At 58.5% G+C, this 17,323-nt stretch overlaps 1 protein-coding gene and 1 long non-coding RNA gene across 6 annotated transcripts in view; one reads left to right on the forward strand and one right to left on the reverse strand.

Annotated features, from left to right (window-relative positions):
* Positions 1-2,713, forward strand: part of LOC116961021 — a 46,547-nt gene extending 43,834 nt beyond the window's left edge. For both annotated transcript variants that reach the window (XR_004406723.2, XR_004406724.2), the window contains exons 4-5: positions 1,718-1,803; positions 2,603-2,713. This is a non-coding gene — a long non-coding RNA (uncharacterized LOC116961021). The remainder of the gene's footprint in view (positions 1-1,717; positions 1,804-2,602) is intronic.
* The window catches only part of LINGO1 (leucine rich repeat and Ig domain containing 1), a 172,707-nt gene continuing 157,904 nt past the window's right edge, over positions 2,521-17,323 (reverse strand). For all 4 annotated transcript variants that reach the window (XM_042804058.1, XM_032990273.2, XM_032990272.2 and 1 more), the window contains one exon: positions 2,521-4,753. In XM_042804058.1, the coding sequence (XP_042659992.1) occupies positions 2,900-4,741 (1,842 nt within the window). In that variant the 5' untranslated portion in view covers positions 4,742-4,753 and the 3' untranslated portion in view covers positions 2,521-2,899. The remainder of the gene's footprint in view (positions 4,754-17,323) is intronic.

Raw genomic sequence — 17,323 nt, forward strand, 5'->3', positions numbered from 1 at the left:
TTTTTTTTAACCTATGTGTGTTGAATTAGCTCTTTTGATTACAGCATTAAAAAAGGATAACTGGAGTCAATTAAGGAGCTCTTTTGGATTGCCAGTATTAATAGCTGTCCAGGAGCATGGAGACCCCTCTCCACCTCTCTGCTGTTTGCTGAACCGCTGAGGAGTTGTTGTCAGTCCTGGCAAACAAGGCTCAGGCAGAGATTCCTGGTCCTAACGTGCTGCTGGACGCGGCTTTCTCGGGCTGTGCTGGGCTTCTTCCAGCGGGCTGAGGCCTGGGCACACCCCAGCCTCTCCCAGGGGTCCCTGGCGCAGGATCCGGGTGCAGGTGGAGCCGGGCGCGCCTGCCCTCCGCTTCAGGCCTCCGTCTGTGTTTTGCTGTTTGTGGTTTCCTCTTGAGCTCACTGAAAATGTTGGTTAAACACTGGTGGGCGGGGAGGCTCACAAAGAAGCGTTTTGCTTTGGCTCTTTTAAAAATCAAAACAAAAGCAAAAGGCTTTTAAAAAAACTGTTTTGGTTTCAAAGTTATAAAGGAAAGATGGGTTAGAGATGAGAAACTAACAAATCAAAGCTCCTGAAACCCACTGCGGAGAAAGGAACACAAAATGTTTTGTTTGAAGATGAATAGGAAGCTGAAAGCAGCAAAAAACCCCCCCTCCCCACGAGCACAGATGTTTCAGGTTGGTTCTTCTCGATTGGCACATTGCTGGAAGAAAAGTAAATCCATTCTTTTCCCTGTCGGCGTTCCAGGTTCCTGTAGCTTATTTTTTTATCATCTTGTAGTGACTTTGATCCCCGAAGACTCCTTAAGTGCTTTACAGATCAAGCATGCAAATCTGGGCTCATCCAGCTCGGAGACGCCGCTGCGGCTGGGCGGGCCGGGAAGCCGCTGGCCGGTGTGGTGCCGCTGGTCCTGGTCAGGGTGGGAAGCACCCGCTGCTGCAGTAGCACCTATAAAAACCTTCAGTGCCCGTATTACCGCCCTTTGCAGGGTTGTTTTGTGCTTCCAGCACAGCCGAAGGCCATCAGGCCGTGCTGGGGTCCCCGGGGCCACGGCACCAGCCCTGTTTCTCCCACGGAAAGGCCCCGTGGGAGGGCTGGCTGTGGCCTTCGCCCCGCTCTGCACCTTCTGGGGCTTGGGAAGTTGGCACAAACCAACTAGGGAAGGGCTGAGCTGGTCTGATGATGCTTCTCTTATTTTCAAAGCTTGAGACATCTCTTTCCCCATCGCTTTCTGTCGCTTAATTGCACTCTCCCCCTCTGTGGTTGCCCTCCTGACATGCTCTTTTTAATTCATTTGCTGTATGGCACTTTTATGCTGATGCTTTCTGCGGCCTGTGCTGTGTCCTGCTGTGGCAGGTGGCTCTGCTCTCAGGGCAGGGTGGCACTGTCACCCCCCTCCCGAAAGGGGCGACAGCCCTGCCCGGGGGCCAATTTAACCCCTATTCCTCCCCTGCTCCTCACTGAAACAATACAAACCTCCCGCACCTCCCGATCCCAAGCACCAGAGCTGAGCAAAGGGAGGTTGCTGCCTGGTGACCAGACACCAAGGTGATGGGCAGGCTGGGGCTGCCACTGGGGCAGCCAGCGTGTTACAGCCTGCAGCCCCTCCCTGCTGCAGCCCTGTGCCTGTTCTCTGGCTCAGGCTGCACATGGGTGTCTTTCTTTGTAAATATATGTTGGGGTTTTTGTTTTATGTTTTTGTTTGTTTTTTTTTCAGATGAGGTCTCCTTGAGAAGCCAAATTCCCTTTTGGATGTGCCTAAGGGAGCTTGTGAACCTGGCTGCCAGCGGTCAGGAAACCACGGTGCGAGTCCTTACAGGCAGGTGGGGAGCGGCAGCGGGGGCACCCGGGCGGGCAGGGCCAGGCGGGGCTGCTGCCAGCTCGTGAGGGCACTAAGGGCCCGGCAGCAGCCCTGCCCGCCGGGACCAGCACATCGGAGCCAGCCTGCCCCCGGCAGAGCGGAGACACCACGGTGCTGCTGGTGACGGCAGGCGGGAAGTCCTCTCCCCACGCGGCAGGCGGTGGGGATCCCCGCGTACGCCCAGCGCTGCTCGGGCGAAGCCTGGCCCCGCTGGCTCTCAGCAGGGCGAGCTGCTGGCCGCCCTGTGCCGGGGCTCCGCGTCCCGCTCCCGGCGCAGCGGTCAGGCAGACACGGGCCCCGCTCCCTGGGCGGGCAGGGGAACTGCCTCTAAAACCACAAGCAGTCCTTGGGGGGGGGGGAAAAACCAAAAGTCAAACTCCTCTCGGCGCGGCGCAGGGCCCAGGACACTGCGGGAGGTGCCTCTGGGGGAGCACGAACCTTTGGTGTCAGCGGGCGACTCGCCCTGGCCTGGGGCTGCTGTTAGTGAGGCGGCTGGAAAATGCCTCCGCGGCAAGGAAGGGAGCGCTCGCCAGTGGTACTGGACTGGACAGATCAAGAAGTCAAGATTTTGCATTCCAACTATCTATAGGAAATAGGGTTTTTTTATTATTTCAAGTTTTCATAAAAATCCATAATTATTGAAATCAAAGTTACAGAAGAAAGTTCGTAACTTTTTATGATTTTTATTTCTTTTTTCTTTCTTTTTTTTTTTTTTCCCCCCTCTTTGTTTTTCCCTCTCAGAGTTATATCTGACACCAGAGTTCATCAGACAAAGTCCTTACAAACACAGGAGTCCAGAAGACATCGGCTGAATGTTTTCCTGGTATAAAGAAGAGGAGGAGGAGAAAGAGGTGGTGACAGTGCGGGTGCAGTGGGTTTGGACAGGGGCAGAGGGAGCGGTGGGAAGGAGAGAGGTCGGTATGTTTGTAGCAATGTTTGTGTTTTAATTATTTTTTAATTGTTCATTTGTTCTTTTTTTTAAAAAAAAAAAAAAAAAAAGGAAAACCCCACCATTATTATTTGCAAATCGTTGCCTGGTTAAATCATTTTCATGTTGAACTTGCGCGGCGCGTCGGCAGAGCTGATGCCCGCGTCGGACTTGCGCGGCACGTACTCGATCTCGATGTTGTGCTTGGTGTTGCCTTTCCCCCGGCTCCACAGGAAGAGGAGCACCAGACAGAAGAGCACGACGCCCAGGAAGGAAATGAAGCCCATGGTGGTGGCGATGATGAGAGTCTTGATGTCAAAGGGGAAAGGCACGGTGGCGCGCGTGCTGTTGGCATCGCTCTCGTTGGGCTGGTTGGAGATGAACGCGAAGGTCTTGTTGGGCTGGTGGGGCCAGTCGGGGGAGTAGCTGCGCACGTGCAGGTGGGCCAGCATGGTGTCGTTGCCACCCGCGTTGCTGGCGATGCATAGGTAGGTGCCATTGTCCTGGATCTGGGCGTAGCGCACCTCCAGCGTGCCGTCAGGGAAGACAGTGAGCCGCCCGTTGGTTTTGGTAGAGATGAGGTGCTTCCGGGGGGAGAGCCACGTGATGGTGGGGGGCGGGTCCCCATCCGCCCGGCAGACAAAATGGACCGTGTGGCCTTCGTCCACGAAGATCTGCTGAGGTTTGCGGTCCCGTATCCGCGCTCGGCGGCAGGTGAAGTAGTTGGGTAGGAGGACGTCGGGGAAGTCTTTGAACTCCTTGCCCTGGACGAACTCGGGGGTGGAGCAGGTGGGCTGCTGCTTGTTGAAGTTCAACCTCCATCGCCGCCGGAAAACCCAGAGCAGCCGACAGTCGCAGGCTAAGGGGTTGTTGTCGAGGATGAGCGTCTCCAGGTTGCCCACCGAGTGGAAGGCCGACTCCTCCAGGGTGGTCAGCAAATTCCCTGACACGTTCAGGATGCGCAGGTAATTGAGGCCGCGGAAGGCAAAGGGCTCGACCGTGGTGAGCTGCCCTCCCACCAGCTGGATCTCCTGCAGCCTGAGCAGGTCATGGAGCATGGAGCCCTCGATGGTGACGATGGGGTTGTAGGACAGGTTCAGGAACCGGAGGTAAACCAAGTGCCTCACCGACACGTACGGGATGGACGTCAGGTTGCAGTGGGTGATGGACAAGGAGGTCAGGTTCAACCCGTAGAGGCAGTTGGACGTCATAGTATCCAGGTAGGGCCAGTGTGAGATCTCGAGGACCTTGAGCCGGTACAGCCTCTTGAACGAGTAATCCCGGATGGTGTTGATGTTCAGATGGCGCAGCCGCAGCACGATCAAGCCGTGCAGGTGAGACAGGGCCTCCGTGGGGATGGAGGTCAGGTTGCATTTCTCCAGGGTCAGCTGCTCCAGGCTGTTGAGGCCGCTGAAGGCCCGGTGGGAGATGTAGACAAGGTCGTTGTCCCCCACCTCCAAAGACTTCAGGTTGTACAAGTCCTGGAACATGTAGTCTAGGAGGATCACAATTTTGTTCTCACTAATGTCTAGCTTGGTAAGGTTGCTGAGTCCAGTAAACACCCCCAAGGGGATCAGCTTGAGTCTGTTACTCCTGAGCCCCAGCGTCCTGAGGTTGAAGAGGTTGTTGAAAGCCCCAGGTTCAATGGCACTGATAATGTTCTCATTTAGCTCCAGCTCCTCCAGGTGAGGGTAGTTGGCAAATTCATCCTGGTTGAGGGTCTTGATGCGGTTCTTGCCCAAGTCCAGCAGCCTGGTCTCGGTCGGGATCCCCTCCGGGACGACCATGAATCGCTTGCGGTGGCACAGGACGGCGCGCTCCTGGGCGGAGCACTCGCAGCGCGGTGGGCAGCCCGTGGCAGAGCCGGACAGGATGGATCCCAGCATCAGGAGGAGAATCGGCTGCCAGCAGGCCAGGATTGGGCTGCGCATACTCGCCTCCCCAGCTACCATCCTATCTCTCACCTGCAGGCAACACGGGGGAGAAAAGAGCGAGGTGGGTGTGAGCAAACAACGGGCACAGCCACGGCGAAGGGTGGACCTACCGCCCTGGTAGGGCTGATGTTAAGGCGAAAGGCGCCGCCGAAGCAGAGCGGAGCTGCTCATTTTTGAGAAATACCAGCCCTTTGGCTGTGACACCATCTCTCCTCCCTGCCCCCCAACTTTCCGCTTGGTGACTGAACGTGTGCCGACTTCGAGTGGAAAGCCTTGAGGAATCTGTGTCAGACAAACCTCACTTCCTTGGCTTCTTAAAAAAAAAAAAAAAAAAAATTTAATACTGAACACATCTATCCACATCCTATTTTAAGCTCTTGAAATTATTCTGTTCCCTGTAGATGGAGCCGGAATATAAAGGCTGCTTTGCAAATGCAGGGGAGCCGAGCGCAAGATTGAGCATCTGGGGGGACCCCGTTTGGGGTCAGCTGGGAGCGGGGTGTCTGCGCGGGGAGCAAGGGCGACAGCTCCGCGGGGACCAGCCCCCTTTCCTCCGTGCTCCCCCAGGCTCTGCAGCAGCCGGGTCTCGGTGTCCCCTCCTCGCCTCCTGCCGTGGCTGCCGGCGAGGCGCAGCCCCGCAGCTCCCCTCCAACACACAGCGCCCCGTCAGCGGGGGGTGGAGGGGTGCTGCGGGGTTAGGGGGTGCTGCGGGGTTAGGGGGTGCTGCGGGGTTAGGGGGTCTGCCTGCTCCCAGCTGGGGAGGGCCCGGCCTCCTGCCGCCCTCCCTGGGGCGGGCTGGGAACCTCCTCGGGGTTGTGGTCTGGCTTGTGCCCCGGGCCAGCGGCAGGCGGAAGCGAACGCTCCCCGTCCCGCTGCCTCTGTTGCATTTATTTCCTTGTTGTTCAAGCTGTTATGAGTGATCAAATCATATTAATATTGCATATTAGATGTACAGCTACTCCGGACCGTGTTTATATCTATTGTTATGTGTACACTCCGCATTGCTTCCACTAATGCTATTTATGGCTATCGCTGAATATACTCAATACATTACTTCCATTGGCTCTCTCTGTATCCATCATTATATATCCTGTACATTACTTTCCCTGCTCCAGCACTATTTATGGGTCTGGGTACACATTCTGTTCGTTACTTCCATTGCATCTGTTTATATTCATCATGTCATACAGATATATTACCCAAATATCACTTTTATTCCCCAAAAATTAGTCAAAATTTCTTTGCAGGATACAAGGATGAAGGATGATGGGCTGGCCATAAAAATGTCCACCAGCACCATTTCAGAAACCACCAGGCCTGGGCACGGGCCTGGCTCTGGGGTCCCGGAGTCACCGCAGGAATCCTCCCAGTTTGCTGTCCTGCCCCAGCCCCTGCCCCTGCCGGGGGGCTGGTCACCGGGGACCCCCCAAAGCGAAGGGGTGCGCTGGCGGGAGCTGATCCTGCACAGCTCCCCTGGCAGCGGTGCCAGCACATCCCACTCTGGTGGAAACCTTTCCCGTGGGTTCACTCGGGCCTGGGCCAGGCTGCAAAGAGCCATTTGCCGGGTCTGTTACACTTCATCATCTCCCACGTCACCTCCTCCCCAGTGCTGACGCTGCGGGGCAGCCTTACAAACGCGCGCGGGGTTGCCGCTACCGCTGGGCTGGGACCTGCCGGCGCCCCGGGACGGCTCCGCCGCTTGGCAGCTCTGGGGCCAAGGCCAGCACGTGGAGTTGCTCCCCGGGGCTCACGCTGAGCTGCCGGGGGGCTCCCCGTGCCACCGCCTCCCCCCGCGGCAGCGAACGCCCCTTCCTCCCGCCCGCACCGCTGCGCCCACCGCCCGCTTGCCGACGCGCGCCGGCTCGCTCGCAGCCTCCCTCGGCCCGTGTTGTCTCAGAACCCAATTCCTGCTCCTCACAGCCGTGCTGAGAAAGCCATCAAAGCAAGCAAAACACCGCACGCAAAACAAAATACAGTCTAAGGGGCTTAATTATACCAGGGCTGAAAAGACTTCAGCTCATTAGAGTGCCAGGCAGCCGGCCTTATTTGGCTGTGTTCTGTGCTGAAATTTCAGCGCTGCCCGTGCGCGCAGCTACGGGCCGGTCCCGGCTGGGCACGGGGCTGGGGTGGGAGCCGAGTCCTGCCGTGGGGCCCCACGCACGGCTCCATGTCAGCCCCAGCCCCCCCCAAGCAGCTGCCGACCCTGCAGCGGGCAGAGCTGCCGGGAGCAACGCGGCATCGACAGCTAAAATGTAAGTGAAGAGGTGATGGATGAATGAAGCAAAATCTGCATGGCGTTAAGGACAAGACAAGCCCACTTGCGTAGAATTAAAGTCTAGACACACCCCATGTTATTAGTTCTCAGCTAAATTTAAATCCGTGATAAATACAATCCCTGACAAAAACATCCGTAATCTTAACAGCCAGAGTCACAGAAGAGCTTTGGGAGAAAGACAATGAATAAGCTGAAAAATTCGGGGCTAAGCTGAGCTTTAAATCACTTCTTGTTCCCATTTACCTCTAGCTGTTTCAGAGAGGAATATTCATGCCTCAAGGTGAGGCGGATATTAAGAGCTGCTCTGCTAAAAATGACTCAAATTGTGATTTTTGTGCGAGCTGAGGTCAACAACCCGCGCGTGGGGAGCGGGCTTGGTGGCACCGGGGGGGGGCCGAGACAGCAGTGACCACTCACAACCATTGCTGCCTGCAGGGAAGCGACCGAGACAAAGTGCCACGAAGGGCTTTCCCAGAATTGCCACCCTCCCAGCTTTACTCTGAGGACAATGAAACGTGCCCTAGCACCTTCCAGGGTGCCCGGCCCCAGCAGGAGCTGCGGGGCAGGATCGGGCCGCCCGGCCGTGGCGCACGGGCCAGGCCAGCCCCGGGAGAGCTGCAGCCCTCTGCTGTGAACCTGGTTCTTGTTTCGCACAACAAAATAAAAAAGCAGCGATAAGAAAGAAGCAGCTGCCAGACGCGTTGCCTTTAGGCAGCGAGCAAACCAATGCAAAGCAGAGCAAAAAAATCATGCCCAGAGCCACGACATCCACTGACCCCTGTCCTTGGCACCCTGCTGCCCGGGGACGAGGGCTCCAACGCACAACCCTGTCCCCCGGGGCAGCTGCCAGCCTCGCCCGAGGCGCAGGAAAGCCGCTGTTCCGGGCCGGTGCCTGGAAACGCAGCTCGGGGTCGGGCTGGAGCGCTGACGTGCGCGGGGTTCGCTCCGTCGCGACGGGAGGAACCAAACCCAGGAGGGAGCCCAGGCTGGGCACCGGGCTTCGGTGCCGCTGCCCTCCGGCCCCACGCCTGGCCGTGCCCCGCGCTGTCACCGCCGTGCCCTGCGCCGCGCCCCACGGGGCTGCCCAGCGCTCGGGGCCCGGCCGGTGCTCCGCGGCGCCGAGCGATCCATCTGCTGCGCCGACAGCGAGCAAGCGGCAAAAATCCCCGAGTCAGCTATAACCCCCACCTGGCAGCCATAAATTACAGTTTGGGAGACGTTCACCCTTGAACCAGATGCTTTCCAGAGCGTCGAACGACAACAGGCAATTTAAGACAAAGGCAGCCATATCCCGGGGAGGGGGGGGACGGGACACAGAGCTCTGGGGGCTCAGCAGAGCCCGGGGAGCACGCGTCCCCCCCGCTGTCCGTCCCTGCAGGAGCAGCCCTTGCTGCGGTGCCGTGGGGCTGGCAGGGCTGAGCCTGATCCCAGAAGCTCCGGGCACCCACCCCGGGCTGCAGGGTGCCCACGGGTGTGGGTGTGGGTCAGCCGTGGGCTCACCCCCCCAACTCTGCTCTGCCAGCTTCGCACGAAGCTGACGAGCCACAGCGCTCGTAGCCAGGGCTCTCGTCTCCTCTAAGCTGCTCCAGCTAAATCAAATTTTATTGAACTTGACTACATTTTAGAGATAAAGACTCCAGGTTTACAAATAAATATTTAACAACCTTTCCTGCTGCTAAAAGAGTTGCTTATCCAGACCCCGGGCTCTGCACTAAGTGTTCCTGTAGCTATCTGCAAAGCAGCAAAAGAAAGGGAGAAGCTTTAATTTGCCAAACACGTTTGTGCCCATTTCCTCATCTCTCCATCATTCCCCCTGCATCCAGCGCACATTTGTCGGCCTTTTGCTTTTTCTCTCCCTCTTCTCCACCCCACCTGCTCCCTCCTCTTCCTCTTTTCCCACCCAAGTAGCAGCCGCTCTCCTCCCTGCTGCCCAGGGAGGCTCAAGGATGGGTGGGAGTTGGGGCCAGAGCACGCAGCGGGGATGATTTCCCTCCTGAGACCACGGTGCTTCAGATGGGTAAAAAAGAAACCAAAGAGGGCGAGCCTAAAGCGAGCCCTGGGCGCTGCCAGGCTGGCTGGTGGGAGGCACAGCGCCAGCCTGGGCGAGGGAAAGCTGCCACCGCACGTCCTCTGGGCCTTCCTTAATGGATGGGCTGCTAACGAAGGGCATGAAAACTGCTGCCGCAGTGCAAAGGGCTGCCCTGTGTCCTGTCCTGGCCCCAGATCCTCCAGAAGCCGCGCAGGAGGGGATGAGAGGCGGGGGGAGAAGTGGGCAGATGCTAAAAAGGTCCCCCCGCAGCAGTGCCTCGCTCAGGGTGGCGGAGACACACGAGTCAGTCGGGCCAAGAGTCGTGCCAAGGCCGTGAACCGCGGCAGGCTCGCCGGAGAGGAGCCCAGCCCCAGCAGCCACAAGCTGCCCGGGGTCACCGGCTCCTGCTCACCCACGGGAAGGCGTGACTCTCCAGCCCAGAGTTTTTGCTCAGCCTTCTGCAGTATCTGCTTTCAGCTGCTCCGAGGCGGGAGCCTGGAATAGGTGTGCCGCAACCTGATCTGCTCTGGCAGTTGCTCTGAGGCTGTAAAAGAGCACGGAGGAGGATTTAAGATGCAAATCCCCTTCCGGCACTGACACCCCCTGGCCCGCAGCGGCCGGCCCGCAGGACTGCCCTGCAAAGGCGTTTCCCGGGGGCAACGGGCTCTTCCACCCAAAACGGGGTGCCCCCAGCGCCGCAGGGGATTAGGTCGGGGAAGCACCAAGCTGAAGAGCAAGAAGAGCTGAAAGAAAGGGGAGGGGGATGCACAGGGGAGAAGAAGAGCTCTGCAGTGGCCTGAGGGGCTGGGATGCTGGAAGGGGGAGGCTTTGGCCCAGCTGTCCGCTGGCTTAGCTCTGGGCCGCGGATCTGCTTGACCCCACGGAGGGACAGACAGACACGTGCGGCGGAGGGACAACGGGCGATGGCCCGGAGCCAAGCCGGAAAGTGGTTTTCAGGCTCGGCAGGCAGGTTATTGGAGCAGGGCGATGGGAAAGAGATCCTGCTCTTCTCTGCGGGGTGCTGAAGCTCGGAGCAGTTTTTGCTGAGGCTGTTTCTTGCTGCGATCACATCTGCACAAGAGCCGCTCACCCTCCTCACACCTCTGCTCCTTCGTTTTTAATGTCTTTTCTCTCTCTTTAGCTACACATGCCTCAGTGCCCCATCAGCAAAGAAAACATCCTGACAAGTGATCAATAAGTAATTGCAAAGGCAGCTGTGGATGCCAGGGGTGTAAAGCCCTGAGCTAGCAGGAGATAAATGAGGAGTGTAAGGGTGCAGCGCACCGTGGAGCTCGGGCTGGGAGCCAGCCACGCTCCCCTCCTCATCGACTGAGGTGGCCGGGACGCGGGCGGGCCCACCGCTGCCGCAGCCGCTGCCGGTTGGTGGTTCAACGCTTCCCATGGCAGCCAAGCTGGGAGGAGGCTGATTTTTTTTTTTCTGCTTGCAAGACAAAGAGCAGGAGAGCTGTGTTTGCTGGGGGAGCTGGCCTTGGGACTCCAGCGCCAGAGAGGTTTTGGGCTGGGTCAGGAGGAGAGCAGAGGCTGGCGCGCCCTGGCATGCTGGGAAGGATGTGGGCCAGCTAGTTGAATGGGGTTTCTCCTTTTTTCTTTATTTATTTCAGCAAATCTCCTTGGGATTCCCGTCTCTGTGGACATGGGCTGGGTCACCGGGATGTTTTAGGTGCTCACCCACCTCAGCAGGCACTCGAGTGATGGGCGAGCACTGGGTAGAGCAGGCTTCAGTATAGCGTGAAGGTCTCTGTAGATTTTTTTTCTTCCCTGTCTGAAGCTGTGAAAGGAGGATGGAAAAACCCCAGGCTCTTCTTTGGGCAATGGAAACATTTTGCACCGGAGAGGTGAAAGAAAGGTCTGTCTTCTGGGAGAGCCGCCAGGGTCACGATGACATTGCGAAGGCATCCCCTGCGCTCTGCCCCGACGTGCCCATGGCCAGCAAGGCGCCGCGGGACGAGGCTGTCCCCGAAAAGGCCCCTCGGAGGGAGCAGGGCACCTGCCACGGCCTGGGCCACCATCCCGCTCCTGCTCGAGCAGGGAGAAAACTGCTTCTGCTCCCAGCACAGCCCAGCCACGGCTGGCAGCCGCTCTTTTGCGTCGCACTTGGAGGGGGGATTGTTTTTTCCTGGAAATGGGGGCGAGCGGTATCCAAACAACTTCTGTGCTCCCTTGAGCTCCCCGGGAGCGCGCTGAGCAGCCCCGGCACCGGCTCTGCAAAGGTTCCTACCCTAGGCAGCAGCAGTAAATTTTGGGCTGGAGAACGGGGGAGAGTCCTGGCAGCTCGGCCCGTCCTGCCCACGGGCTCCGCAGAGCCCCGGCGCTGCCGGGACGGCTCAGCACGCTGTCGCAGCGCTGCTGAATCAGCCGGAGCGCAGCTGTACGGCGCCTGTGCTAAACCCTGCGCTCGTGTCAGGGCAGGACGCCACCTGAGGTAGCATAAAAGCGGCTGGTACAAAGTCACCCTGCTGCCAGGGCACGTTTCCCCCCGAGCAGGAGCAGAGGGCATTGCTGTACGGGCTCCCCATGCCCCGGCGCCAGCCCCCAGGGACGGTCCTGGTGCCGTGGCCGGTGCCGGTGTCCCGGGCAGGCCCTGCCAGGCTGAGCCGCTGCTCCCGGCAGTCCCAACGCACAAACCCCACGCCGAGGCACCACGAAGGGCCTGGCAGGGCTGGCTGGCACCAAGACAAGCTGCTCCCTCCCCACCGCTCCCTGCCCAGGGACATCCCGTCCCATCCTGCCACCAGCTTCTGCCAAAAGGTAGTTCCAAGGCTCTGCAGCGCTCTGGAGCTCTGCTCAGCGCCCGGAGCGGGGCAGGGGCGCTTGTCAGCTCCAGCAGCAGAAAACCAGGGCCGCAAGCAGAGCTGGGGGAGCACCCCCGATGCCTTCTGCCCTCCTTTAGCCAGGGCTGGCTCAGCAGGGGAGCAAATGCCAAACCAGCCCGACACCCCGGCCCCATGAGCAACCTCAGCCCACAGGACATCCCCAGGGCTTTGTGAGGTGACCCCTCTAACAGCCACGAGTCCGAGCGGCTGTGTCCCGGGTGTCCCTGCCACACTGCCCGAAGGCAGAAGTCCCGGGTCAAAGCCCCAACCACTGCACAGCCGCAGCAAGCGGGGACCGGCGAGCGCGTCCCGAGCCCGCAGTGCTACAGAGCAGCGCTGCTGCCAGGGGCTGGGCATGTTCCAGATGTTTCATTTCAGTTTAGACTGTACCTACAGCACCACTTCTGTTCCCACGCCCTTAAAAAACCCCTACAACCTGTACAAGCAGAGCGCTGGCATCTTCCCCTGGAAACCTTTGGGATAATAGCGAGAGGACTTCAGAGGACATAAAGCCGGCAGCTTCGCTGACTCCAGGGGAAACCTGCTGATTTATCTCCCTTTAGGACCGGCCCTGATATTTTTATACTGCAGCCTCGGAAGCCTTCCGAGAGCGGCCGACCGCAGCCCAGCCCGGCGCAGGGGGGTCTGTGATAGCCCCTCGGCGGGGCCGGCTGCGCGCAGCACACGCCTGCGCCGTGCTGCCGGACCGAGGGCCCCGCCACCGCCAGGCCCCATCAGCAGGGCTGTCCCTGCCCCGAGTCCCGCGGGGACAGAGCGGGGCGGGGGGCTCGGGCAGGGGCACCGCCGTGTTTCAAGGCGCGGCGAGAGACGACAGCCCCGGTCATCTCCATCCATCTCCTTCCAGATCTCTTTCTCTCCCCCTCCCAGTTCTTACTAAGTTTTGTTCATGTAATAACAAATTTAATGCCGCAGGAATTTCCAGAAAGAGAGAAGTGGAGTGGAAAAAAGGGAGCCAAAGAAAGCATGAGCCATGGCAAACACGGAGAGAAGATTCCTCTTCCCAGCCTGTCTTTCTCTGTGCTGGTTTTACATGTATAATTCTTTTTTCTTTCCCCCTTTCTCGCTTGTTTGATTTTTGCATTATTTATGGCTTGTCTTCAGGGCCTGTATTTGCTGTTATTGTTTCATTCAACAATAAAATAGATTAGATAAAAACAAACTGTGCTGAGCCATGGCTGAGCCCGCCCGTCCTGCAGCCAGCCGTACCCACGGAGCTGGGCAGAGCGGGTGTGAGCAGCCAGGCGCTGCCGGCAGCCGGGGACGAGGGGTCAGCGCCTCGCCAGCCCTCCCCAGCCCACATCCCTGCGGTGGGGAGGCACTCAGGATGTGGCCCGGCCAGGATTTGGGCTCCAGGTGCTGCCAGCCCCGCTGATACGTGTCCTCTGCAGGTATGGGGGTTGCACACAGAGCCCTTGGGGTGCTGGCAGTGCACCCAAACCTCAAACCCCCCACCCCAAGCAAGAAGGAGAAGGTGGGAAAGGTTGAGAGGAGAAAATGAAGCACTGGGAACTCTGAGATATTTTTAAGGGCAATTTCAGGCAATCCAATGCATTGATTTCACTAGCAAGGGTGCCCCAGGCTGAGCCGGCGCTGGCTGGGGGTGCTGTGCCCCAGCAAATCCCAGGCCCAGGCGCTTTGGGAGGCAGCCGTGCTGATCCTCAGCCTTCTCCAGGGCCCACGGAGAAAAAGGAGGGCCCCACCGAGGGGATGGAGCGGTTCCCCCGCTGCCCTCGATGGAGGGCTGCTTTGGGGTGGGATCACTGTGTTTTGCTTCAGCTGAAAGAGACGCTTTCCACCCCTTCCTCCTTCCCAGTGACGTTGATAATAATACAGAGCCTGCACTCTGGGCTGTATGTGGGAACAAAAGTAATCACAGGGAAATACAGTGCATAGAAATTAAATTGGAAACGCAAGGCCAGGGTTTCCATTTCGGTTCAGCTTCAGTATCGTTTCCCATTGAAAAGAATAAACAGGCTGAGCACAAATCAGTTTAATGGCAGCACCTAATGGCAGCGCAATTCCATGTCTCCCAGAGCAAATCGTAGCTCGAGCCCGGAGCGGCAGCGCGGCACGCAGCACGCCAGCTCCGTGGGACGGCCCCGGCGTGGCACAGCCCCAGCGCGGCGCTGGGGGGGTCACCGGGACCCCCCGCAGGACTCGCTGCCCGCGGCGGCAGCGCTGAAACAACACGGTTCACCAGGGCACAAGAGGGGCTGGTGTCCCTCTCCGGGCGTGGGGATGCTGGGGGGCCCTTGCCGGCCCGACTGCCAGCGGAAAAGAGGAGTCCCTCTGGGGACACATCCCTGACGTCTTGGTGGCAGACTCGGACCCGCAGAGCTGTGCCAAGCTGCTCCCCCAGCACGGGTTGGGCAAGGAGATTTTCACACTTCTCACCACCGTGGCCCTGATTCCCTTCCCTTCATCTGGCTCCTGCAGTGCGTGCTCATTTAAAGCACGGCTACAGCTGCCATTTCTTTTTTCTACCCAACCCTCGTCGCTGTGCCTTGCTCCGTGGTACGGTGCACAAGCCACTTGCCAGCGGAGCGGGGGCAGAAGCAAGCCCCCAGGCCAGTGCTCACCCACATTGCTACCCCCCCTCCCCGGCTCCCCAGGCTCACATTTTAGGTTAGACCGCATCAATTTGGCTCTCTGTGACTGCCCCCAGTCCAAAGAGGTGGTGGGGAAAGGCCGGGTTCAGGTACGGGAGGGAGAGGTTTGCCTGCACGGAGGGTAAGAAGAGCCTCCAAGAGTGCTCAGACTTTGCTCGCCACCCCCAGGTTGCCTCTGAGGTCTAAATCAGTTGTTTCCCATTTCACACTCGACATCTCAAATCCAAACAAAGAGCTGAAAGAATAGATCACGTCAAAATATTTCTGCTTCTCCCTCCTACGAGAATTCCCCATCAGAGACCAATCCAATTAAGGTGCTGGTTATGAAATTAACCATAATTACAAGAGCGATATTTAATGTTTTGCATTCTGATAAAGAAACGGAATGGAAATGACCAAAAAAAAAAAAAAATTTGTGGGTCATACTGAGATTACTGAGAGCAATGTGGGGTGGCAGGGGAGAAAGGGCTGCCAGGGGAGCGAGGGCTGGCCTGCACCGTGGGCACCCAGGCCGGGGAGCCCCCACGGCAAGGGCAGGGGCTGGGTGCCCATGGGCACGTCCCTTGGGGAGCAGTGGCCAGCCTGACCCCAAAGCAGGGCATCAGCCCAGCCCAGTGGCTGCCAGCAGGTATTTTGCCATTTGAGCATCACTCAGACGATGTTGGGCTGCGGGAACCATGTCCCGGGAGGCACAGCCCAGTCCTGCACCTCCTCACCCTGTCCCCTCTCCCTGCGGGGCCCCTCTGGCTCACCCACAGGACTGTCCCCAGCTGAGGACACTGATCCCAGCCCTGAAGCAACGGCCTTTGGTCTCTGACCAGGACTCCTGGGGCCTCCTCTGGAGCCCAGGAGAGTCATGTCCATGCGTGGACATGTCCACTGCAGGACGCCGTGGGCACTGAAAGGCTGACCAGCTTAGAGAGACACATGAAAAAAAATATGGAAGAAAACAGGCAGGACGGCTAAACAAAAGCCATTTCTGTGATTAACTGGGAGAATGGGCGAAAGCAAGCCAAGCTCCCTGACTGCTGCGACGGGGATGCTGACCCGCTGCCTAGCCTGGTCCCACACTCAGTTAGGAGATGCTGTTTGGATGGCGTTCGGGCCGCAGAGGTCAAGGGATGGTGGCCGAGGTTCGGAGAGGCTGGAGGGAGGCCGGAGCCGCCCCCAACACGGCCACGCTGCCGCCAATGCACCCCCACACTCTGTGCATCCTCTTGGCAGGGCAAGGCATGGCCCAGAAGGGTTCTGTCAGTCACGCCGAACTGCTGCTCCCCCAAGGTGGGAATCACCGGGGTCTTGCCCCGGCAAGTTAACTCCACCGGGGTGGGGGGTCTCCGCTCAAGCCGAGCGCTCCCGCCGCTGTCCCCCCTTCCCGAGCCAGCCAGCGTGACCTGCTGCTCTCAGGGATGGAGGGAGCCTCGTGCTCCCTGCCCGGGCTACAGAGGAGATGAAGCCCTCTCTGGCATTTATCAGCATTTATTCAATTGCCCGGGTCAAGCGGATAATTAACGCTGCCCGCCCTGACACGGCCACCTTTGTGCGACCTGTCTTTCTCCCAGCTCCCCGTGCCGAGGCGGGACAGAGGCCACGCTGTGCTGCTGACAGTGCTCCGGGGGCTGGGGGATCCACGGCTGGTATTTCTCCCCTTCCCCGAGCCAGCCCTGTCCTCAGATGCTCCTCTCCCTCTCTGTATCACACCGTCCCAAAGGCTGCACATACAAACAGCCACCAAACCTGGCTGTTAGTAAGGCATATCCCCAGCCAGGGTCACAGGGAGCTGGGGCACGTGGCAAAGGCACGGAGATCTCTCCCCATGCAGCCATTCCTCTCCAGAAGCTCCAATTTTTATTCCCCCCAGATGGAGAGAGAGAAGGGGCTAAAAATTGACTCGGAAGAAAATTGAGGCCATGGCCTTCAGTTGCTTTCTCCCTTTATTTTTCTTAGGTTGTTTGATTTGAGTTAAGCATTCGTAGCCCTCCTCTCTCTCATCCCAGCCTTCCCCGATACTTGACAAGCTCTTCTGGCTCCTTTCCCACCAAAAGCCATTTCTGCTCATGCTAGGATAAACCCTGCTCCCTTCCCTTCTCCAGAACGGAGGAGAGCTGCTGACTCAGTGCACTGGATGTGTTTGAGTGCTGGGCGAGCACCCTCCCTCACCAAGCTGTGCCACGACCTGTGCTGCCGGCTGTGCCCTCCCCTCGCCAGCCCCAAACCGCTGCCACGGCGGCCGGTGTCGAGCATAAAGGGTGAGAATGGGGACACTGAGCTCACGTTAGCCTGTACCATGGAAGGAGAGTCAATCTGAGTCAACGGTGCTGCTAACATCCACCCCTGTGCCAGCACTGCCCGAGGAAACTGCCCAAGACGGGGCGGGGGGGGGATTCAAAGGCTGGCAGGACTCAGCTGAGGTGACACGGAAAAGTGTCTCTCTCCAGCAGTTTCCACACCTGAAGCTTTGCAAAAGGGTTGGTGGAGTCGCATTTTCCACCAGGACATTCACAGAGATGTGCCCATTGCAAATATGTCCTCCCCTGTCTCGAGGGGAGGGGGTCCAACCTCCAGCCCCGACACCCCAGAGCTGTGACAGCAGCCCTCGCCCAACAGCCCTCCAACACACCCCGGCCCGTCACCGCCCCGTGACAACAACGCACACGAAGCAACACCTGACGGGGTGTATTCATCCTCATCGAACCACAAGAGGTTCAGTTGTGCTTTATAATTCAACAACCGTAATTACATTATAATTACACTATAATTGTGGCGTTATTATAAAGTGATTTATCAACCCCTGAAATAAAACCTCAGGTTACAGGATTTTATACTTGTTAC

Source organism: Tyto alba, unplaced genomic scaffold (genome assembly GCF_018691265.1).
Source record: "Tyto alba isolate M040663 unplaced genomic scaffold, T.alba_DEE_v4.0 Super-Scaffold_41, whole genome shotgun sequence".
In the NCBI taxonomy this organism is placed as follows: domain Eukaryota; kingdom Metazoa; phylum Chordata; class Aves; order Strigiformes; family Tytonidae; genus Tyto; species Tyto alba.